At 43.1% G+C, this 24,643-nt stretch overlaps 1 protein-coding gene across 6 annotated transcripts; it reads left to right on the top strand.

The window, feature by feature from the left end:
• Positions 1 to 902: 902 nt before the first annotated feature.
• Positions 903 to 19,010, top strand: FAM161A (FAM161 centrosomal protein A). Of its 6 annotated transcripts, none has more exons than XM_039528286.1 (8): positions 903 to 1,072; positions 7,871 to 8,118; positions 10,597 to 11,772; positions 12,162 to 12,329; positions 14,247 to 14,346; positions 17,058 to 17,212; positions 18,428 to 18,572; positions 18,657 to 19,010. In XM_039528286.1, exons 1-8 carry the CDS (start codon positions 944 to 946, stop codon positions 18,771 to 18,773), a joined length of 2,238 nt encoding a protein of 745 aa, XP_039384220.1. In that variant the 5' UTR covers positions 903 to 943; the 3' UTR covers positions 18,774 to 19,010. The 6 variants fall into 6 exon arrangements, with proteins under 6 accessions (XP_039384220.1, XP_039384218.1, XP_039384217.1 ...); XM_039528284.1 differs by having other exon boundaries at positions 18,428 to 18,620; positions 18,669 to 19,010; XM_039528283.1 differs by having other exon boundaries at positions 18,428 to 18,620.
• Positions 19,011 to 24,643: the final 5,633 nt, after the last annotated feature.

Below are 24,643 nucleotides of genomic sequence, written 5' to 3'. Positions count from 1 at the left end.
GGGCTAGATGAACCATTGGTCTCACCCAGTATGTCCATCTTTATGTAAGAGTTAAAATAATTTAAAATGTACTATTTTTTGTACACTTTATTTATTTTGCACAACTGCCTATGGCCTCAACTGGACCCTTCGATCATCTCCACCTTGTGGGAATCAGGACCTGTACAATGCAGCATTTTCCCATTCACTTTATTTCTGCATGGCCTTGTACAACTTTAAATAACATGTGAGTCACCCGATATTAATTCCTTAGGATGACTATTTTGACTGTAACAAGTTGACATCACTCCTTTTATTTAATGGTCAGTTATCTATGGTTCCAAAAACATTACATGTAGACACATCTGAGCTTGGGAATTGGGTCCTAAGGAGAAAGATGTGCTCCTTGGAGTGAAAGGTTTGACAGCTTCCACAAGTAGGTACTCTAGGACTCTAAGACAAACATGTGGCCCATGGGCCAGATGCACTCTGCCTGGTGGGTTTGCAGCCTGCATGACATAGGCAGATTCAGCACAAGCTCCGGGAGCCCTACTGCACTGAACGCTAGTACTTGGATGGGACGGGAGACCGCCTGGGCATTCCCGGGGCTGCAGGCAGCCTTCCTGGGAACAGCCGCAGAATGGGGGGGCCGCGGTTACTAGGCTTGCTCAGCTCTCACAGGGGACAGCACAGGACTTGACAGCCACCCCGGCAACACCTGGGCAGGGCAGGCGTCTCCGGGGCTCCCCCTCCGCCTGCTCTGGGGGCGGGGCGGGGGTTTCCCGTCGTGCCCCGGGTGAGCTCTGAGGAGGGGGAGGGGTTGTAGTTCAGGGCTCCGACCCGAGCAGGTTTGTCCCAACGGAGGCGCCGTAGCGTCCCAGGTAACGAGTGTAGCTGGTAACTAAGCCCGGCGCTGGGGGAAGGAGGCGGCGGTGGCGGCCGAGCCTGCCCCTGCCCGGGGGCCATGGACGCGGCGCACCGAGCTGCGCTCCTCACCGCCTCCTGCCTCAGGACGCCCGTGAACCCGCGCACCAGGGCGCCGCTGGCTCTGTACGAGCGGGAGAGGCGCCCGCCGGCCGCGGCGGAGCAGCAGGTACTGCGGGGGCTCGGCTGGGAGCCTGCGGGGCCCCTCTCCGCCCGGGGGCCGGCTCGGCAGCGCGGGCACGGGCTGTCTCCTGCCCCGCTGGTCCCTGCGGTGGGGGCAGGGAGATCCCGCTCGCCTCTGCCTTGTGTGGGGAGCCTCCCCCCTCCTGCCTGAGCTGACAAGGGCCCCGAGTTACTGCGCCCCTGGGCAGGGGCCCGCTGTGGGATGGGTTCTGTACAGCGCCGAGCATATCACTGGGGCTCAGCAGCTAACCTGGGAGTGCAAAGCTGCACAGTCTGTCTGTGAGCATCTGGCCACTACTAACACTTCCTGTATCTTCGCGTATCTGTTGTGTAAGGGAGGCGATGAATTAGAAAACGTGGAAATGCTGGCATTCAGACCTGGCAGGTACTAACCTCTTCGTGGCTCTGATGCTGTGCTTTATGTTTCATCAACTCCCGTGGAGGCATATAGACCTGCTAGGAAAACCAGAGTTTAGTGTAGAGATGGCTGCTCTTTGTCAGAAAGGGTCAGCAGATCATCTGATCTGACCACCAGTGTATCATATGCCACCAGTGCCACCCTGCATGCTAAACCCCGCAACCAAAATTAGGCTAAGGTATTTCAGCTTTCAGGCAAGGCAGAGAATAGGAGGAACCAAGGTACACTAATGCCTGAGGCCCCTGGAATGGCAGGAAATTGATTGAGAGCTGTACCCAGATGATCCTGGCAGGAAACTTGCATCCCATGCTGCAGAGGAAGTTGAAAGTTCCCCAAGGCCGCTGCCAGTCTGTTTATTTGACCCCCAATATGTTGCTATAACATTCTCGTGGCAACTGTAAGTAAGGAACAAAACATTGGAGGGGAAAGGATTTATATTTTAAGTAGGGCAAGATGATCTTCTGAAGATTAGCCTCTGGATTAATGGTGTATTTTTAATGCTGTCTTCAAGTGAGGTTTTAAAACCAAAAGTAATGTAAGTTTTGTCTCTTAGTTTTAAAGTATTTTCCTATCTTGTATGAGAAGTAATTTCTTCTATATAATGACAGCTACGTTCCCAATCTGCTTTTTAAAAACAAAATGCTATGAGAACTGTAAGAGATGATAAGGAGATTATCGATGAGAAGAAAGGAAGGATTCCTCCTGTAAGAAATGGGTTTTAAAGATGGGCAGGAAGTGGGATATGGTTGCAAGTTTAGGGAAAAGATGTTGAAAGGTCTGAAGGCAAGAATGGAGGGAAAGCTTTAAAGCAAGAGGAGATGTGGATATTGAGAGGTAGAAATAGGAGTAGGTGTGGGTAAGATTATGTAGTATCATGAGAGTCAGAACAAAGACCTTGAATGTGATGCACTAACACACTAGACACTAATGGAAGGGGTTCAAGGACATGGAGTAAAAAGGAATTCTACAAAAATGGAGACAGATTACTAAGGATGAGTACGAACAAGTAGGCACAAAATCAGAAAGGATAAGGCACAAAATGAGGTACACCTAGCAATTGACATAAAAGAGGTTCTATAAATATATTAGGAGCAAGAGAAAGACAATGGAAAATGTAGGTTTGCTATTTAGGTGGGGAAGAAATCTAGTAATGGATGATATCAAGAAGGCTGAGATGTTTAATGCCTATTTTGCTTCAATCTTTACTAAAAAGCTTAATGAACCAGATATATAACACAATTTATTCATATTAACAAGAGGAAAGGAATATAAGCAAAAATAGGGAACGAACAGGTTAAAGAATATTTAGATAAGTTAAATGTATTCAAGTGAGCATGGCCTGATTAAATTAATCTTAGGGTGCTTAAGGAACTAGCTGAAGCAGACTCGAAAACGTTAATGATTATCTTTGAGAACTCATGGAGGACAGTGAGTCCCAGATGACTGAAGGGAAAACATATCCCATCTCTTTAAAAAGGGGAACAAAGAGGAATTATAGACCAGTCAGCCTAACTTTGATATCTGGAAAGATACCGGAACAAATTATTAAACATCAGTTTGTAAGCATGTAGAGGATAATGGGGTAATAAATAATAGCATGGATAAACATGGATTTGTGAAGCAAATCATGCCAAACCAATCTAATTTTTTTCTTTGACGGGGTTACTGGAAGGGGGAAAGCTGTAGATGTGATCTATCTTGATTTTTAGTAAGGCTTTTGATGCTGTCCAACATGATATTCTTATAGGCAGATTAGGGAAATAGTATTAAATTACTAAAAGGGTGAGTGTATAACTGGTTGAAAGACCATACTCAAAGAGTAGTTATCAGTGGTGCACTGTCAAACTGGGAGAGTGTATCTAGGGGTCTATCCTGTGTCCCGTATTGTTGAATATTTTCATTAATGACTTGCATAATGGAATGGAGAGTATGTTTATGAAATCTGAGAATGACACCAAACTGGGAGGGCTTGCAAGCACTTTGGAGGACAGGATTAGAATTCAAAATGATCTTGATAATTAGAGACTTGGTGTGAAAGCAACATCATAAAGTTCAATGAAGACAAGTGCCAAGTACTAAACTTAGGAAAGAAAAATCAAATGCACAAATACATAATGGGGAGTAACTGGCTAGGCAGTAGTAGTGCTGAAAAGAATCTGGGGTTACAGTGGATCACAAATTGAATATGAGTCAACAATGTGATGCAGTTGCAAAGAAGGCTGCTATCATTCTGGGGTGTATTAACAGGAATGTCATATGTAAGACCAAGGAGAATAGGAGATCATTGTCCTGCTCTACTTAGCACCGGTGAGGCCTCATCTGGAGTATTGTGTCCAGTTCTGGGTGCCACCCTTAGGAAAGATGTGGCTAAATTGGAGCGAGTCTAGGGGAGAGCCACAAAAATGATAAAATGTTTAGAAAACCTGACCTGTGAGGAAAGATTAAAAACCACCAGGAAAGAAGACTGAGAGGGGACCTGATAAATCTTCAGATATGTTAATGGCTGTTATAAAGAGGACTGTGTTCAATTGTTTTCCATGTCTGCTGTAAGTGGGACAAGAATTAAAGGGCTTAATCTGCAGCAAGGGAGATTTAGGTTAGATATTAAGAAAAGCTTTCTAACTACAAGGATAGTTAGGCACTGGAATATGCTTCCACAGGAGGTTGTAGAGCCCTTGTCATTGGAGGTTTTTAAGAATATGTTGGACAAACTCTTGTGAGGGATGGTCTAGGTTTACTTGGTCCTACCTCAGAAAAGGGGACTGGACTAGATGGCCTCTTGAGGTCCCTTCCAGCCCTACGTTTCCATGCTTCTGTGACTGATGAACTGAGTGATTTTAGCTGAAATGTTCTGGATGGATTAAAAGAGGAAGAATGCAAGTTCCTAGGTAGAGAACAATGCAGAAGAGAAGGGGAAATGGGAAATAAATTCAAGGACAGAAGATAGAAAGGAATTGACAAGAGTTGACCCTGGAGGAGGAGAAAAGCTTTAGAAAGAAAGAAGAGAATCAACTTAGTAGAGGATGTTGGTGTAGTCCAGCTCCTCAGATTTTCTCCCAGTGGCATTAGGCATTACAGGAGCAAGTGTGGAAATAGTAAATGCAGGTAGACAGCCAAGTTTGAGAATGAGGGAGATGAACAGGATGATGAAAGAAAATCAAAGGAATCAAGAGTAGAGGAGATGACGGAGCTGCAGGGAGTTTGGAGGAAGAAGAAAAGAGAGGACCAAGAGTAGCAGAGAAGTCAGACAAGTTTCCTGAAGATCAGAGAAAGCATGAAAGATAAAATGAGGAGGCATCTGAATGTGTGGAATTGGAGTGGTCAGAAACAGGGAATTCTGACAGAGATTTCTAGGACAAGTTGCTAGGAAGTAGGACAAGTTGTCGTTGATTCATGGGAGGCATTAAGGGAGCACAGCTAAGCTGTTTCCAGGCTGGTAGCGATGTCTCTGTTAATTCAAAGAAAAATATTTGTCCTTTTTTGTATTGATGCAGATTATGAACTCTTGCAATTTGCATTTGGCTGTCTCTTCTTAAAAAATCCTTATAGCTCGCTCTTCTGGTCAAGCAGTGTATTGTGCCTGTGACTCTCCCTACCAGCACACGTTCACCGAATCACAAAAAAAGGCAATCATGTGAACTGTGGAGAGCGGAGAAGTGAAGTGTAAATTAAAAAAATAAAAAGACATAGTTCAGCAGGGAACCTTGGACAAACATTCTGTGCCACTCACAGCTCCCCCCCACCCCCAAATGCCTCAGCTGTTTCCATAGCAGGCAGCTTAGCAAACCTTGTCTACTGTGCCCAGCTGTCTTGGACAAACAAACCACCTCAATTGTAGGCCCATCAAGTGGCAGCCTTGTACCCGAAGCTCCAAAAGATGTTCTGTTGAGGCAGCAACGTTGTACAATGGTTCATTCATCACTGATTAAAATCAGGCAAGCCAAATGCCAAAAATCATCCAGAGTTCCCTTGCAAAAGGATAGGTTAATGTAGAGTTAATTTTAATAGCCAAGTTGTGTGCATTGCCATAGTGGCTGATTAACTTGTCCTTTATATTTACAATAAATACAGACTTTGAAGCAAGTGTTTCTAAAAATCTGTTATTGACAGCGTAGTAAGCACACAATGTGGTATCTCCTAATTTAGACTAACAGTTGCCAGATGGCAGTACTGCATCACTTGTGCCCACACAAATCTCTTAATGAGCTTTTTTTTTTTTACACAGAAGTGTCTGAAGAGAGGATTTAGGAGTTGATATGCAACTCAGTGGAAAATAATGTAGGATCTTTCCATGGATCCAAAGCTGAGATCACCATCGTTTGTATACACAAGGTCAAAAGAAACAAAGATACCAGCAAGTAGTAGAATATTAAGCAGTATTTATGCTTGGTCTTTCATGGGCAATCTCTATCTGGACACCTTGCAGCTTCACTTCCTTGTGACTGTATAATTAGTCTGTGTCAAGTCGTTTGTACTGTATGAAACTTGAAATAGAATGTTGGGATGAAAACTTAACTAAAAATCTAGCCAAACAAGAATTTTCAGTTAGAATTTAAGATTCTATAACAACCAACCAACCAAACAAAAACAAAAAACCCCACCGAAACTTAGGACTTGTGGATAGAACTCTAAAGTGCTTTACAAAGCAGAGTAAATGTGATTCCCATTTCACAGATGAAGAAACAAATGGGTCCTTTAACTTTACAATGGATCATTGAAAATAATTGCAGAAAACATTTTTAAAATATATACACTACCCTGTTTTTACTGTACATCTTTCTCCAACTTCCTACAACCTTAAAAGTGTTATGAAAAACGTGATTATCTGGACCTAAGTAGTTGTTGGTAAAAGAACATGTAAACTGATAGTCTAGTGTAGGCCCCACCATTCCAAAATTTGATCTCCATAATATGTTGTTAAAATGGGGGTTTAAACCTTTTCGTGTCAGATGGCTACTTATTTTCAAAATGCTTGTGGTAATAGAAAGTAAGGCTCCTCATGCATTGTTTAGTCTTTTTGCATTTAGTTTTATACCAGAGGAATTCTTGTGTAAAACAAAAACAAAACAAAAAACTCTATTGTGTTTATACAGCAGTATCCAATAGGTGAATAGGCTGAGGGATTTAGTCTGCAGAAGAGAAGAGTGAGGGGAGATTTGATAGCTGCTTTCAAATACTTGAAAGGGGGTTCCAAAGAGGATGGATCTAGACTGTTCTCAGTGGTATCAGATGACTGAACAAGGAGTAATGGTCTCAAGTTGCAGTGGGGGAGGTTCAGGTTGGATATTAGGAAAAACGTTTTCACTAGGAGGGTGGTAAAGCACTGGAATGGGTTACCTAGGGAGGTGGTAGAATCCCCTTCCTTAGAGGTTTTTAAGGTCAGGCTTGACAAATCCCTGGCTGGGACGATTTAGTTGGGGATTGGTCCTGCTTTGACTAGATGACCTCCTGAGGTCCCTTCCAACCCTGATATTCTATGATTCTATGAAAAAATTACCGGTAAGTGTAATTTTGACTTTTCTGAAATATATACACGCAGAGTCTGACTTCTATTGACCTCACTTCAAAACATGTACATTTTTACCTTTTCCCTGATCAATGCCACTTAATAGTTAGTACTGAAAATACTGTATTAATATTAGCTATCTGCCAACAGCAACTCTAAAGACTTTAATGGTGACTACAGTTCTTCCAGGCTTCTTCATTTTATGTTAGGCCTGCTTTTGCCCATCTCTGTCTGAAACACACAGCCCCTGTCTATGCCATCTAGAGAAATGGTGTTGGCATCTTTATCTCAGAACTATGGTCAATGACTTTTTCTGACTAGAAGAGAGCCAGAATTGTTTCCTGGGCTAGTGCAGAGAAGATTTAAACATGTAACATCTTGTCTTAATAAAATGTGCTATAGATTAGGGTTCAAAATATTTTCAAGGGGCAGGAAAGATGAGGAAGCTATACAAAAGCTACTGACTGCATAACTGTCTTGGGACAACACTTCACAGCACTCAGCATATGATTCTGAGGCTATTTAGGCACAAAAGTTTGAAGCTGTTCCTCACTTTGGGGGAAGTAAAATAATAAAAAAATAAAAATATACCTATCTCCTAGAGCTGGAAGGGACCCCAAAAGGTCATCGAGCCCAGCCCCCTGCCTTCACTATTAGGGCCAAGTACTGATTTTGCCCAGATCCCTAAGTGGCCCCCTTAAGGGTTGAACTCACAACCCTGGGTTTAGCAGGCCAATGCTTAAAACATTGAGCTGTGTCTGTTGAGTAATGCAGCACCTGTTACCTAAGCAAACTGCTTGCTGGCCACTAACTCTTTTCTTATGTTTAGAAGGAAAATAATACAATTCCTTATTTTTTAGGATGATTTTGACTTGGACTATAATACTGAGAGACAGCAAAGCCCCACTCTAAGTGGGGATTGCGAGGACTGGATAGACTTTCCCAAAATGTGCCACTCAAATCAGGAATATTACTTGAAGCTGGAAGAGCTGAAGAATGCCCACCTGGAGACAATGGCAAAACTGGAAAACATGTATCAGAATAAGCTGCATTTGAAAGGAGTACAGCCCCTGGACAATAAGGATGCTGCTCCTAGTTTGTGTTATAGGTAAGTGTAATAATTATCTCTGCTTCTGTATTGCTTTTAATCTGAGTCATAGAGTTCATGGCCAGAAGGGACTACCAGCTCATTTAGTCTGATCTCCTGAATATGCCAGGCCACTAATACCACCCAGACACTACGAGCAACAACCAGAATTAGACCAAAGTATTACAATCCTCAGGAGATTAAAGTATTGTGAGCCACAGGCAAAGAACAGGGGGGACCAAAGTGCATCAATGCCCAAGGTCCCTTTAATGGCAGGGATCTGATTAAGTGAAATACACACCCAGATGACCTCAAAGCACGTTGGAAATATTAATGAACATTGCACTCTTTTGAAGGGAAGTATTACTATGCTCATTCCACACGTGGATTTCAGGCACAGAAAATCTAATGACCTAATTTTCAAAGGTGCTGAATACCCTTAGCTTCCATTGAATTTACATCTGAAAATCAAGGTATAAGTGACTCCCTCAAGGCCATGCAGTAAGAATGACAGATCATCATTCATCCAAAGATCTTAAAACACTTTGCAAGTATTAAGTAAGCCTCACAACTTCCTTTAGCAGGGTAGACATTATCCCTATTCTATAGATGAGGACCTGAGGTTAAAGTGACTTGTCCAAGGGCACACAGTGAATACTGACTCCCATTCCTCTGTCTAGCCATCATGTTTCTCCTCCAATTCTGTCTCTTAGGAAATAAGAACCAAATTCTATCAAATATTATTCTTGCCTTTCAAGTGATATCCCTTCTGTATGTGCAAGCACAGCCATATGTTATATTAATCTTGAATATTTAAACCACATGCAGGCTCTGGATGGAGGACTTGTTTGTTTTACAGCAGTGGTACCCAAAATTTTCAGGGTAGCAACCTTCCTAACCTCTGTCCAGCTGCCCCTCCCTCCGCCCCTGCCTCTCCGGCTGGAAGCAGGGGCCGTGACTCCTGGGGCAGGGGTGGGAAGGGTCGTGGACGTGATAAGGGGGCCAGGGCTAGGAGGTGGACCCGTGGCCAGGTCTGGAAACAGAACAACAGACGAGTTTCAGTAGGAACCAGCTGCTGGGCCCGCAGCCAGGTGCAGAGCTGTGCTGAGGCTGGGGATGGGACCAGGTGTGGGGACGGGAGCCGAAACCGTGGCTGGGGATGGGCCTGGAGGAGAGTTAGGGGCGGGGCTGGGTGGCGCTCACTCCCTGCCCTCCAGCCCACTGAACACTGTTTCCCCCACCACCACACCCCGCTATTAACAATGCTGTTTACAGTATCTCTTCTATAATACATTTTGGAATGAAATATTGCCTGTGGCCGGATACACAATGTGAAAAGAAACTTGCTACTTTGTTAAAACAGTTCAGTACAGACTTCTAGTGCCTGGCTAAAACATTCTTCTCTAGAACCATGTCTTCTGCCCTGGCAAAAACTGACTAAAATGGATGCCCCTTATTTGGGCTTCTTGTAGAGTAGATAGACCCAAAATCTTGTAATAAAATGATCTCCTGATTGTTGTAGATCACTACTAAATATCTTAATGACCCTTGTCCTAAGCTGTTTTCGATGTACAGTAAAAGCTGTGTTACCCGGCACTTTACCAACCAGAAAGCTCTATAAACCAGCATTTCTGATCTTCATTGAAAGTCTAGTTTATAGTCTGGTTAGCGCAGGGCTGGCAGGCTCCCTACCTGGCTCCGCGTGGCTCCCTGGAAGTGGCGACATGTCCCTGCTGCTCCTAGGCGGAGGAAGGGCCATGGGGGCTCCATGTGTTGCCCCTGCCTCGAGCGCTGGTTCCGCAGCTCCCGTTGGCCGGGAACCATGACCAATGGGAGCTGCGGGGGGCAGCGCCTGCAGGTGAAGGCAGTACACAGAGCCGCCTAGCCATGCCTTCGCCTAGGAGCAGCCGGGACATGTTACCGCTCGCGGGGAGCCGTCTGAGGTGAGCGCTGCTCACCTCAGGCACCTGAACCCGCTGCCCTGAGTCCCCTCCCATACCCAAACTCTCTCTCTCCCAGAGCCTGCGCCCTGCACCTCCTCCTGTGCCCCAGCCCCCTCCTGCACCCAAACTCCCTCCCTCTTAGTTAATTGGAATTTTTTACTTACCGGCTCCCCCATTCACCCAACATGCCAGATAACAAAGCCTTTACTGTATTTGAACTAACAGCCCCAGCCAGAGATGATGCATCTGGTTATTGTTGTTGATCTTAAAACAGGCTTCTCCTTTTTAAACACTAATTGTAGTAGTGTCTTAATGCCTCAGCTAGGTCAGGGCCTGTTATGCTAGGTGCTGTACACACACCTAGTAAATACGAGTTTCTGTCCATCCCACGCTGCCCAGCCTCCACACTCTTCCAAAAAGTGGAGTAATGCTGCTTGCCATCTTTGGTAAAGTGCCTTGCAATTTACAGATGGGAAAAAGAGTGGAATGATTTATTGTTGGCTTTTGTCTCAAGATTAAACCTGTTACACCCAAAACTTCTTTTTTCCTTTTTTAGATCAATATGGGATAAGAGCTCATTTCGGCCTCTGAATTTGCATAAATCTTTTTCTGAGCCCGACTTAAATGATCTATCCTATTCAAGTTTATCTGATGGGTCTGATGAAGAATTAGAGTTGGAAGAAGAAAATGGTAGTGAAACTGAGTCACTGACATTTGCTAAAGAGCAGATCGAAAAAATGTGGGATGGGTTTTCTGTGGAGGACTATGTCTATCACACTAAACGTAGCTTACCAAATTCACCAACATTCAGAATGATGGGGAAGAAGCAGAAAGAGTGGTCACCAAAGGTCACTGTGCCTAAGCCTTTCCAGATGACTATTCGAGAAGCTAAGAAAAAACAACAAAATGTCAAATCAAAGTCACAAATAGAAATGGAAAATAATTTATTGAAGAAACATCTAGAGGAAGAAGCAGAGTGTCAAAAGAAATTCAGAGCCAATCCTGTGCCTGCTTCTGTCTTCCTTCCGCTCTATCATGAAATAATGGAAAGAAATGAAGAACGCAGGAAGTTTGTGAAAGAGAGAAGCAAAGATATTCTTTTGGCCTCTCAGAGACCATTTCAGTTTATCAAGAGGGAGGAGCAAAGGAAAGAAATTAGGAAAATGCAATTAAAAGACCATTCATTGTCTGAAAAAAAAACAAAATTATTCCAAGCAAAACCTGTCCCTAAATCTGTTTACAGTCCAGCCATTAATGATAAGTTAAAAGAAGAAGAGCTCTATAGAGAAATTAGGATCCAAATGAGAGCTGAAGAGTTGCTACGTAATTCTTCTCTTCCCAACAGCAGACTGGCTAGTAGAACTATCAATAAACAGAGGAAACAAAAAGAAGAACTGGAGCATAAACCAAGGATCAAATCTAGGGTTCCAGACTTTGAAACACTACATCAAAAATTCCAGAATAGGCTCCTAAAACAGAAACATGTGAAACATATCACAGTTTGTGAACCTTTCAATCTTCGTACTCCACGTATCCCATCCAACAAAGGGAAGATTCTGCAGGACATTCAAACAGATGAAGAAACATTAAAAGAAACACGCTGGCCATACGCCTCCCCAAGATGCAAACCTCGAATGAGGTGTTCAAGTGCAAATTCATCTCCCTTGGGACGTGAGGAATCTAAATCTCCAAGAATCACAGAGTCTACCAAAAGACGAATACAAGCTATAAGGTGAATAGTTCTGTAGTATGTTGCATACAGTACTAGTTACTTTATAAATCCTTGAGAAAACAGACTGCTAGTTTATGCCACCAAATATTTAATTCCGTATTTTTTTCATTACCGCTAGTTGTTATTTTCATCTTTTGATGATGTTTTCTAGCTGCTGTAATACACTTTCTTTTCCCATACAGACATTTGAGGAAAAGTACTATAACAGCCTATTGGTTCCCAATATATACCTGAAGCCCCCACTTCTCAAATGAAACATAAATATTCCCTTGTCTTGTCCCACCCTTGTTTTCTCCCTCCTCTTCTCTGTTGAATTGCCTTTCACAGAGCCTTCCTTATGTTCTCTCTAGATTAAAATTAATTCAGTCTTAGTTTATTTTTCCACTCAGGAAATCACTTGAGGAAAAGAGAAAGCTGGAAGAAGAGCAAAAAAGGATCAGAGCAAAGCAGAAACAAAGAGTGAAAAAACTGCAAAAACTTATAACAACCCGGGCTGAGGCCAATGACCCACATCAGAGCCTAGCTCGGATGTCTAAATCCAAATTAAAAATAATCAGGTATTCTGCTATATCCCCAAAATCCTGAACCTCTAGATGCAAGTTGTATGTTTAACATACAATCCAGTAGTAATATAATGTTAATGTAACTATTCATATATTGTCAACAATTCTAGCTAGAAAAGTGTATGAACAAATACAATATTTTGATCAATCGGGAATTGAGAACTGGTGTCCCTTTTGATGAATTCAGGTTTATATGCAGTTCCTTAAATTGTTATACCACAAATAACAGGGCAGGCTTGTTTTTAAACCTGCATATAATCTGAAGAGGGAAATAGGAGTTCTCACTAATAAACACAGTTAAATTAACATGTAGATAGTACAGTTCCAGCTTTAACTCCACTCTTACAGCTTTCAAATTGCTAAGGAAAAAGACAACCATGTTTTCTCTTTATTTTTTTAAATTTAACTTATATTTATGTTTTTATACACCTCTACCCCGATGTAACACGACCCGATGGAACACGAATTCGGATATAACGCAGTAAAACAGCGCACCGGGGGGTGGGGCTGCTCACTCCGGCGGATCAAAGCAAGTTTGATATAACACGGTTTCACCTATAACGCGATAAGATTTTTTTGGCTCCCGAGGACAGCGTTGTATCGAGGTAGAGGTGTATTAGGTGTCTTCTGCTTCCTGATTGCTGAGCAAATATCTTTTTTTACTCTGATTTGGGAGTCAAATCTAATGAGAGCAGGAAGTGGGGCAGATGTATTACATGACTCTGATATGTGTATCCATAGCTTAACAGGAGGCGCATGGGACTCAGGAATCAGGCATGGGGGAGGCAGCAGTTGTGTTTCTTTGTAGAGCAGGCATAGGAGAGTGGGCAGCGACAAGGCCAGAGACCTTTTTCTAATGGATTGTGAATCAGAGTACTGTGGGGGGGAAGGGTCCTTATAAAAGGTGCTATAACTTAGAGGTTAGAGGATAGGACTGGGATTCAGGAGAGGTGGATTCTAGTCCAAAGCTGCTGCGTGACCTTGGGCATGTGACTTTTAATTCTAGATTTTGGTTTCCCCTTCTGTAAAATGATGAACAGTTTTTTCTTGCAGGGTGAATGAATGAATATTCATTAATATTTGCAGTGTACTTTGAGATTGTTGCACATCTTTAGTCATCTATGTTAAGTATTATTATTATTATTACATGGAGGAGATGATAGCAGCATTAACAGGTGGTTGTTTATACAGTTCTGTAGATATGCAGGATGCTTTTAAAATGACATGGGAAAGATGTCTGCTCTGCAACTAAAAATGGAAGGCACCTAGACTTTTTCTGTTTTTGAAAGATAAATTAAAATGTTAAGACCAAAACAAAAAAGAAAGATGTGGGACTCTCAGTAGTTGAAACATTTGGTAAGAGATTTTAACACTTCTTAAAGTACCAGTCTTCCATGGTATATTCTAACTTCCCCAGCTCTTCCAAAAGCCTCCAGTCTCTTAACTTTTCTTAGAAAAACAATTATATGGGATTGCTATCAAAATGAGAATGCAGCAATTAAAGGAAGTTCAATATAAGTTGAAAATCCTAAAATGTATGAAATGTGCACAAGTTAGAGCCCTGAAGTTGTGCTTTTAAACTCATTTGTAAGGACATCTACCTGTTTTTCCAAATTGACTACATCAAAAAACTACATTTAAATGTTCTTTAGTTTTTCCACTGTCAAAGGTACATGGTTGCTGTGGTAAAAGAACTTGAGGCAATTAACCTGGCGCATAACCAATGTAAAATACATAAATTTTGACTTTAAAAACAACAGCATGATGTTCTGTCTGTCACAAGCAATGTAATTTGCAGTTATTCTAGGAAGTTGCATCTTGTAGCATAGCCTGATCTTTCTGCTACCACTTCTCTAAATAATAACTAAAGACAATCAATTTAATTTCTGTGTCATGCTATATTTATAATAGGAAACATGAGAAGCAAAGAATGCAAGAGTATCTGCGGGAGCGGGAAGAAATGGAAGAAAGAGTAAACCAGAGGCCATTGCTTTTGGAAAGAGCCACTCAGGTTGTCTTCCTACCTTGCTCTCACTCCTTAATTAAACTCATCTCCGAATATTGCCCAATCAATGCCAGTGTCAGTGCTGAATATTTTTTAGAGGATGTCTGAAAACTTTTGTAGGCAGGCATGTCAATTCCCCTCTGACTATAAAACTCTGCCTGGTATCTGTCCCCATGAAAATAAAATTATATGACCATGCATTGCGGCCCAACACTCACTGCTGCCTGCCTGCTTAGAGGGGTGTGGGCCATCTTCTAACTATACATTTTTTTCCCCCCTCCGTTTTGGCTTGCATATGAGGTGAAGAAAGGATACTGTGTAATTATGACTTCATTATTTTCCCACAAACACATAACATGCTTTGCACTTAACCTGCACATGAACGTGAATGCTGAATATTCGGTAATGGGACTGAGATTGTAACTAAGGTTTTGCATTATTAATGTGGTGTATAGTGATTTCCTTCTCTTAGAGGCAGAAGGGTGTTCTCTGTGGCAGTGCAGAGTTTGTCACTGTCAATGAAAATGGGCTGTATGGCCATTAGGTCACAGTTAAGAGGTATCTTGTAAATTGGCATTTCCTTGCCTTTAAGGGTTTGTGTCTTGGGAAGATGTCTCACTAACAACACTTTATTTAAAAGGAAAGAAGTGTTTACCCATGGACTGGAGTTGAGGTGTGTGTGTCTGTGGAGTGAAGGCTCTTTGTGTGTCTTTGAACATTGTGATGCATTGTGAGGCATGTAAGTTGAGGTTGATGTGGAGGTGTATCTGGGCTTAACTGACTTCCTGGATTTTTAATGATCACATTTATAGGAAATGCACACGAACAACTTTATCTCTAAGTTGATTAAGGGGGTTGTTGATTAAGGGTCCTGTCCCAGAACTAATTCAGGTCTAAATGAGGTCTATTTACTGCTTAATAGCTTTCCCTTGCCATGAACAACTTATGAAACAGACCTGACCATCATTAGAACAGATAAGTGTATTATGCTGGAGGCATCACAGTAAGAGCTAGCCAACAGTACTGATAGGATGTTTCATAAGGTTTGTTTGAAGGGAAACTACTACTATTAAAACTAGTAATACAAATATACAGCAATTAAATGATCGCTTGGAACTTAAAATAATCTCTGGAGGCCTGAAGAAGCAATGAGTGTGGGGGCTTTTTCCACTTGTATGAACTAAAGCCTATTTTCCTCACTCCTATCTCACCATACAAATAAACTCCATCCTAATAGATTATTGTCCAGCCTAAATGGCACGAGGATTTGACGTACTTATATGTACCACACTCAAGCCTCTGTCCCAAATGGAATTGTCATTGGCTAGTGGTGTTGCTCTGTCCTTTGTGGAGTGTATGAGTAATACTGCCAAACAAGGAGTTCGGAATATAATGGTGCTTGGTAATTTAATCCTGTTTGTAATGTTACCCCATAACCCTACAGTACATTACAGAACATTCGCAGTGTAATCTTGACACTGAGGAGCAAATCTTACATCTCTGCCCCATTTATGATGGCATGAAAAATTCCAAATACAGCAGAAACAGCATGTTTCTGCTGCAAAGAGGGTTAGGCAGCAGAGGTTCCTCACAGCTATGGAATATGTTACATTGTTATATACACCTCTACCCCGATATAACGCGACCCGATATAACATGGATTCGGATATAACGCGGTAAAGCAGTGCTCCAGGGGGGCAGGGCTGGGCACTCCGGCGGATCAAAGCAAGCTCAATATAACATGGTTGCATCTATAACGCGGTAAGAATTTTTGGCTCCCAAGGACAGCGTTATATCGGGGTAGAGGGGTGTGTGTGTGTGTGTGTGTGTGTATGTATGTATGTGTATATATATATATATATATAAATATGCTATGTTATAACAGGAGAAAGATGTATGTGGGCATATTGAGGGTGTGGGTCCATGCACAGCACACTTCAACAGGGTCACAAACCCACAGAGATAGCAGCAGGTGATATCTTTCAATCAGGCCTGTCTGGGCCATTGCCTTGGGCTATCTATGCATGTGGGTTTGGAAGGGAAGACTCTATCCCACCCAACCTCTGTGCCCTTCCCCTGGGCAAAGCCCTCTTACACAGGCTTTACTTGCAGGATCGCAGGTCTGTGAACTTTTCAATAGTGCTCTAAAAGAAATTCTGCCATTTCATATTCATACGGAGTATCACGCTGAATTTGAGGGGATTACGATGGTGTAGGGCAGTGTCCTCAACCAGGGGTATGCGTACCACTGGGGGTTCTCAGAGGTCTTCCAGGGGGTACATCACCTCATCATTTGCCTACTTTTACAACAGGCTGCATAAAAAGCACTAGTAAAGTCAGTACAAACTAAAATTTCATACAGACAATGACTTGTTTATACTGCTCTATATACTTACCATACACTGAAATGTAAGTACAATATTTCTATTCAAATTAATTTATTTTATAATTATATGGTAAAAATGAGAAAGTAAACAATATTTCAGTAATAGTGTATTGTGACACTTGTATTTTTATGTCTGATTTTGAAAGCAAGTAGTTCCTAAGTGTAGTTTTAAGTGAGGTGAAACTTGGGATACACAAGACAAATCAGATTCCTGAAAGCGGAAAGATTGAGAGCAACTGGCATAAGGTACTATGCAACCTAATTTAGGGTATTGGAATCTGGCCCTTAATAATACATTAATTTTTAGAATGCTGTAATTTTTTTTATATAGAAAAATGCCAGAATAGCAGCAGAAAAGCATTACTCTGATATACTGAGAGAACTGGGGATTTGTGAGGACTTCCTTTCAAAAAAACGTCAAACTGCTAAATTGCTGGACCAGTCCAATGCTAAAGGCTTTGGAAGCTGCACTGAAGACAGAGAAAGGTAATAGTTATCAGTGGTTTGTTGTGGTGGTTACACAACTAGTAATAGCAAGTTTTGTTTTAGTTTTAGAAGACAAAATTATTTGTATTTTGGAGGTAACTATTTGGCTGCATATAATTCTCATTTTGTCAGTGTTTCTATAAAAAGTTTAATTCACAAAAGACAATGAAAATGATACTCTCACACAGAAAATTTGTAATACAATATCCTCTTCAATATTTTAACACGGGGTATATAACTCAATGCACATTTTTAAAAAAATACATTGCTTTTTCTCCCCGTTTAATTTTTATTTCTGAACCTTTGCCAGAAATCCTGGCAGGTTGCTAGGGAGAGGGTTTTTTTGGGTAGAATGTTGTTGGGGTGTTTTGTATAAAAATTAATATTTAAAAAATGTTAACTTTTCAAATGTTCATTACATGCTTGGATAAAATATATTTCTTTGCCAACTCTGCACAGCTGTTCAGGGCAGCCAGGTCTATAATGTGTCCTACATTGCCACTACTGAGATCCAGGGACCGTTGTTTCTTGCAGGATGGGGACACAGGCAGCATGGGGGGGGGATACTGCAGCTGCTCTGCAGTGTAGAGAGAGGAGTCCTTCTTCCCCATTGTTAGAGCCCCTGAAATTCTTATATTTTATAATTTTTTGTTTTAGTTTTCAAGAGTTTAATGTTTTCTTTTTATCCACATCAGAGGGACAGGGAGGGAAGGGGTGGAAATCCTGGGGGGGTTGGGTTCCGCCTCTAGGAATGAGGCTGCAGAATGTGAGCCCACCCCACAGTGGCGGCTCCTGTCCTGTGAAGCTGGGCTCAGCTCCCCCTTCCAGCATTGCGACCTGGTGCACAAGGTCACAGCACTGCTCAGGTTTGGCCTGGCTGCCTCTTTGTCAGGAGGCATGGCCAGGCCAAATTTGTGTGAGTGGTGCTGCAACCCCGTTTACCAGGTTGCAACTTCCAGAGCAGGCAGCTGGGCTCAACCTCATGGGACAGGAGCCGCTGCTGCAGAGCGAGTTTGTTTCTATTCCATGTTGTCTTGCTTTTGGGAAAAATAGGGGGCTCTACCCATAATAAATACCCCCCTCCCCCAAGAGATTATGACTCTTACTGGCAGGATTTGGGCCAGAGTACTCAAGAGTTTTATTCCTTTAAAACCGATTTAAAAAAAATTCCCCTCCCCCCCCAAGATCAATAAATGCAAATCTTCATTTTTGTAGTCTTAATGAAGATAAAGTTCAAGAAAGAGAATCCTGTGATGGGGAGAAGGCAAATCCTCACTATGACCAATCTTGTGGGGAGGTGGAAGAGGAGAAAGCAAGCTCAGAGTCTGACCAATCCTGTGAGGAGGAGGAAGAGGAGGAGGCAAGCTCAGGGTCTCACCAATCCTGTGAGGAGGAGGAAGAGGAGGAGGCAAGCTCAGGGTCTCACCAATCCTGTGAGGAGGAGGAAGAGGAGGAGGCAAGCTCTCAGTCTGATCATGATGATGAGCATGTTGTGGAATATGAGGATGATAAGTATGAAGATGGTTTAGAAGAAAACCCTAGTAATGCTGAAGCTAACTGAAAGGAAGGAAGGCAGACTTACTTCTCTTACTGCCTTGGAGCTCAACACACATTTTATTGCTGGCAATGGGTATACTAAAGAAAAACCTGACTCTTGGTGCTATGGGCATTTTGAACTGCATACATGTAGGTCTTGTGTGAATTTCCATTTGTTAGCATAATATAACTTCTAATGCTGAATTTGCTTTTTTTTCCAGTAAGAACAAATTATCATTACTCATTTCCATTAGCAGTTGCACTTGTCAGTGTATGCTTTATTCTACACTTTCATTGCATGAGCGCATTTCTCTGTTCAGAAATATTAACCACAGTTTAAAACTCACTTCTGCCATTCCTGTTGGCTAATACTTAGGCTTTTACATTTCCAGCTCTTTGCCTTCATGCTGACAAAATAGGGTGGGAAGCAGTCATCAGGAAGGAGAAACAGGGGCGTTACTCCATAAGCAAAGATCTTAGAGCAACATTACCTCTCATTTCAGCACTTCTAGGATCTGCTCAGATTTAACCAGCCCTGAATACATTTTCCCATTATGGCAGTGGAAATTTGGGTGTAACTCTCATTAAGGATGATGATGGGAGTTTCTTGTGTAAATCCTCTGGCCATCATTGGCCAAGTGGTAGCCAGGGACACCAAAATGCCAACTTACTATGCAGCTGGACTGTCCTTGCAACTGCTTAATGAATGCTCCTTTTAATATAATTTATTAATAGCACCCTGCATACTAGGGCTCTTGGGACACTGAACAGGATAACAAAACCATGACTAATATACAATAAACACATATGGAGCCCCTCATTAAACTTCTATGGGACTTTGTAATGCTAAAAGAAGGGAGGGGGAACGAATTTGTAGCATGAACTTCAGAAGCAGTATTTGTATTTTTGTTATACTGTGGATTATGTATTAGAACAAATGTCTAATCCAGGGGTAGGCAACCTATGGCACTTGTGCCGAAGGCGACAATGCGAGCTGATTTTCAGTGGCACTCAGACTGCCCAGATCCTCGCCACTGGTCCAGGGGAGCTCTGCATTTTAATTTAATTTTAAATTAAGCTTCTTAAACATTTTAAAAACCTTATTTATTTTACATACAATAGTTTAGTTATATATTATAGACTTAGAGAAAGAGACCTTCTAAAAACGATAAAAATGTATTACTGGCACATGAAACCTTAAATCAGAGTGAATAAATGAAGACTCGGCGACCACTTCTGAAAGGTTGCCGACCCCTGGTCTAATCAAAGCTCCAAAATTGCGTCCTCTGTATGATATCTTTAATCTCTTTTAAGAACCATTCCAAGATCACGTGAAATAATTCATTATAATGTAATAATGCAGATTAAAACTAATGTTCAAGTTAGTTTCTTTGAGATAGTTAACAGATGCTGTAAATCAAGAAATTATTACAGGTGTGAAAAATACAACACTTGCAGCTGTATTTAATTTTTTTTTTTGAGTGAGTGAGTAGAAGAAAAGGGGTTTAGTAAACTTAAGTAGTCTTTCTACTTCTATTTGCTACTCAGCCCATCAGCTTTCTTCTTAGGCTACTCCTGAAATAAGGACCCAAATGAAAACATGAATGCTTCATATGGAAAGCACGTTCTGGTTCCCTCTCCTATTCTGTGCCTGGCCTTCCTACTGTTCTCAGTCATTGCCAACGTAGGGACGGAAAAGAGAAATATATCTCCATAATAATCAGCAGCTGCTGAAGAGCTTCAAATGATAGTTTGCAAGCTAAATAAAGGATGATGCAAAATATCTACACACAGCGCATACACCCAAAACATCTTGGGTAACCGGCACATATTAGTAAGTTGCATTTTTGTCTGAATACTGAATTAAAAGTGGTTTCAGATGCTTTTGTAATCAAGTATTAGGGTTTTATTTTCCTTTTTTCTAACAAGTTTTGCAATACTGTTGGTCAGATTATTTCTTATTTGGTTAGATCTGCATCAGAAGACTTTCACTAACATTTGAATTCAGATGAAGTATATATAATTGTCATGTTTCTAACAACTGTGAAATTTAAGCACAGATGTGTTAAATTTTGAAAAGTTAATTTTAATACTTGATGAACTTTGATTTTTTTTAAAATAAAATATTCCTTTGGTGAAGTGTATATGTGTAAATGTAGTAATATAAAATAAGTGTATTTTAATATCTGACAGTGAAGTCGCAGACAGTTTAAAATCTCTAATTAGGCTGAGAAATGTTACACTACACACTTAAGAAACTGATTTGTTTGGGTTTTTAAATTAATTTGTTCATCCTTCCATGATCAGAACAAGATTTTTCAGCTTCAGTCCTTTCTTTGCTAATATTGGAGGCAGTAGTGACGGTAGATGTTGCTGATGCACATTGTTAATGCAGAGTTGTTTGCACATCACGAGCTGCGATTTTTGTGTTGCTGTATACTTAGTATGGAAAGCTGATGGATTTTTACAATGTGATGCTACTCAGAAAGTGACTGTAAAATGGCACTTTCTTCGACTGCTTCCATTCCATGCTAGGTGTGCGCATGCCACGGGCACTGGTGCTGGAGACTTTTTCCCTCAGTAGTATCCATTGGGCCATCTCTAGCCCCCTTGGAGTCACACGCATATGTGCTGGTATATGCTGTGTTGGGCCACTTGTCCTCCCAGTGATGGCACCACTGACTCCGCCTAGAATGCCTAGTCCAGTTCGGGACTCACCACCAACTCCTGCAGCCAGCCGCAGGACCAGACGTTTTCTGGCTCCTTCAACCCCGGAGGCTTTCCAAGCAGCAAAGGACATGCTGTCTCCTCCGGTCCTGCCAACTCTGCAAGGACCCTCGTAAACCAAGACGGCAAAAGACAGGAGAGAGGAAGGAGCATCAAGCTCCTTCCTAGCACCGGCCACCTAGGCACCTTCTAGGGACAAGCCCTCCATGATCCTGACACAATGATCATCAATCTGCTGCTGGTCCCCGGATCCCTGATACCGCCTGGAGGCAGAAGCGGGTACTGCTCCTCTTCACAGTCCGAAGAGGAATCTTTCTGTCCACCCAAAACCTACACTCCACCGGACTTTGATACTGATGCAGTGGCTGTACTGGAACCCTTGGGAGCTTCCCCTGGTACTGGCCTGCCTTCCCACCACTCATACTCAAAAAGACAGGCTACTGGCCCTTCCCATTCAGCACTGGACCCTGACTCTGGTACTGACCCCACTGCTGATGTCCAGAAGGTGACCCCAATGGATGTGGTGGAAGCAGAGGAAGAGGAGGGAGCCCCTCCTCCAGGGTAAGCCTCCTCCTCATCTATTCAGATGAGGCGGTTGCAGGACCTAGTAACCTGCTCCCTCAAGACAATTTCAGGGCCCACCAGGATCTCCTGAAAAGAGTTGCTGCAAAGCTGGATCTGGAGGTTGAGGAGTCAGCATACAACCAGATTGATATTCTAGCTGCAGCTTCTTCCTCCAGAGTGGCCTTGCTCATCAACAAAGTGGTGATGGGACCCATCAAAATGCTGTGGCAGACTCCTCCTCCTCTGCCCCCCACCTCAAAGAGGGCAAAGAAGAAATACTGTGTACTGGCAAGTGGGTTCAAATACCTTTATTTGCCCCACCCTCAGGGTCCTTGGTAGTGTCGGCAGCAAATGAACGGGACAGGCAGGGGCAGTCAAGAGCTATCTCCGAGAATAAAGACGCTAAGAGACTAGACCTTTTTGGATGAAAGGTTTATTCAACAGGCAACCTCCAGTTATGTATCTCCAACCAGCAGGCTTTGCTGGGGAGGTACAATTTTAATCTATGGGACTCATTGTCCACATTTAAGGACTTCCTCCCACAGGAGTTGAGGCAGAAGTTCATGGCCATCCTGGAGGAGGGCAAGAGTGTGACCAGAACCTCCCTTCAGGCAGCTCTGGATGTGGCCGACTCAGCGGCCAGGACTACGGCATCTGCAGTCACCAAGAGGTGTTGTTCATGGCTCCAGTCCTCTGGCCTATCTCATGAAGTTCAGCAGTCCATTCAGGACCTCCCCTTTTGAAGGCTCCTCACTGTTTTCAGAGCAGACTGACTTGAAACTTCATGGCCTCAAGCACTCGAGGGCTGCCCTTCCTTCCTTTACACGTCACTAGCTTCCAGGAAGCACTTTAGGCCCCAGCAGCCTTCCAGGTTCATGGAGCCTTCCAGGCAGGAGCCCTACAAAAGAAACGGGTAGGGTTACAAACGATGCCAAACCCGCCCTTCCACCTAAGCCTCACAATCAGGCTCTCTCAGATACTCCGGTGGAGCCAAGCAGGCCTTTTGAAGGTGCACCCGAGGGCTATACACTAGTCTCCAATCCAGATCCGCTCCCTCCTTTGTTTTCGGCCCAGCGTGGTCATATATAACGTCAGACCATTGGGTCCTGAGTACAGTAGCAGTCCGGTTACACCCTTCAATTTTCATCCATCACTGTTCCACCCCCACCCCAGTCCATCTTCAGGGACCTGTCTCACGAGCAACTCATTGCCCAGAAGGTGCAATTCCTCCGAAATGTGGGGGCCAAAGAGGAAGTTCCCTGAGACAAGAGGGTAGGGTTTTACTCCAGGTATTTCCTAATGCCAAAGGGGGCCTATGGCCCATCCTGGATCTGTCGCCTCAACAGATCGCTGAAGAAACAGATTTTTTGCATTGTCTCCTTGGCCTCCATCATTTCCCTTCCTGGATCCAGGAGACTGGTACACCGTCTTTGACTTAAAGGACGCTTATTTCCACATCTTTATCTTCCATGGTCACAGGAGATTCCTCAGATTTGTAGTGGGTCAATGTCACTACCAATTCACTACTCTCCCCTTCAGGCTATCAGCAGCCATAGGGGTCTTCACAAAGTGTATGATGGTAGTAGCAGCCTTCCTCAGGCGCTGAGGCATGCAAGTCTACCCATACCTCGATGACTGGCTGACCAAAGGTCGGTCGCAGGCTCATGTACGGCACAGCATTAGTACAATCTGGGCCACCTTCCAGGTGCTGGGTCTGCTCATAAATGAGAAAAAGTCAACTCTGGTCCCAGTTCAGAGAATAGAGTTAATTGGGGCAGTGCTTGACTCAACCCAAGCCAGAGCATTCCTGCCGGATCTGATATCTGAGGTCACGGTCCACCCAATAACGACTGCTCAGGTCTGCCTCAAACTATTGGGACACATGGCAGCATATATTCAAGTGGTACAGTAGGCAAGGCTGTGCCTCAGGCCTTTCCAGATGTTGCTGGCATCAGTCTACTCCATGAGCAGACTCCGCTTAGACTCAATAAGCACGATCCTGCCTTTGGTCCTCACTTCCTTGGGCTGGTGGAAAGACCCAGGATTGGTAGTGAGGGTGGTACCTTTTGTTGCCCATCAGCCATCAGTAGCCTTAGTCTCGGACACCCGAGACCTACAGTGGGGAGCCCACCTCAACAATCTCAGGAAGAACTCTCCCTAGATATAAATGTCAGGGAACTCAGGGCAGTGCACTTAGTTTGCCAAATGTTCCTTCCCCAGATCTCAGGCAAAGTGGTGCATGTCCTAACAAAGAACACCGCATCCATGGTTTACATCAACAAGCAGGGAGGGACTTGATCTTCGGCCTTGTGCTAGGAGGCCCTCTGGCTGTGGAACTTCTGCGGGAAACACGCCATTCACCTTGAGGCAACGCATCTCCCGCGAGCCTGTAACATGCTGCCAGATCATCTCAGAAGATCTTTCCCTCTCACCACAAGAGGTCCCTTCACCTGGAGCTTACCAGATCCATCTTCCCGATGAACCTGTTCACTACCAAGCAGAACAGGAAATGCCACCAATTTTGTTCACTGTGCAGACACAGCCCAGGCTCTCTCTTGGACAGCTTTCCTGCTGTCATGGGCAGACGAGCTCCTCTATGCCTTT

Source organism: Mauremys reevesii, linkage group 3 (assembly GCF_016161935.1).
Source record: "Mauremys reevesii isolate NIE-2019 linkage group 3, ASM1616193v1, whole genome shotgun sequence".
In the NCBI taxonomy this organism is placed as follows: domain Eukaryota; kingdom Metazoa; phylum Chordata; order Testudines; family Geoemydidae; genus Mauremys; species Mauremys reevesii.
Note: the sequence above shows the minus strand (reverse complement) of the source record. Positions and strands in the feature narration are given on the sequence as shown.

Excerpts from the sequence above, each read along its gene's own strand:
- FAM161A (XM_039528282.1), top strand. The coding sequence starts at position 944 with ATGGACGCGGCGCACCGAGCTGCGCTCCTCACCGCCTCCTGCCTCAGG. Across the intron at positions 1,073-7,870 it reads CGGCCGCGGCGGAGCAGCAG|GATGATTTTGACTTGGACTA; the intron begins GTACTGCGGGGG and ends CTTATTTTTTAG. Across the intron at positions 11,773-12,161 it reads AGACGAATACAAGCTATAAG|GAAATCACTTGAGGAAAAGA; the intron begins GTGAATAGTTCT and ends TTTTCCACTCAG.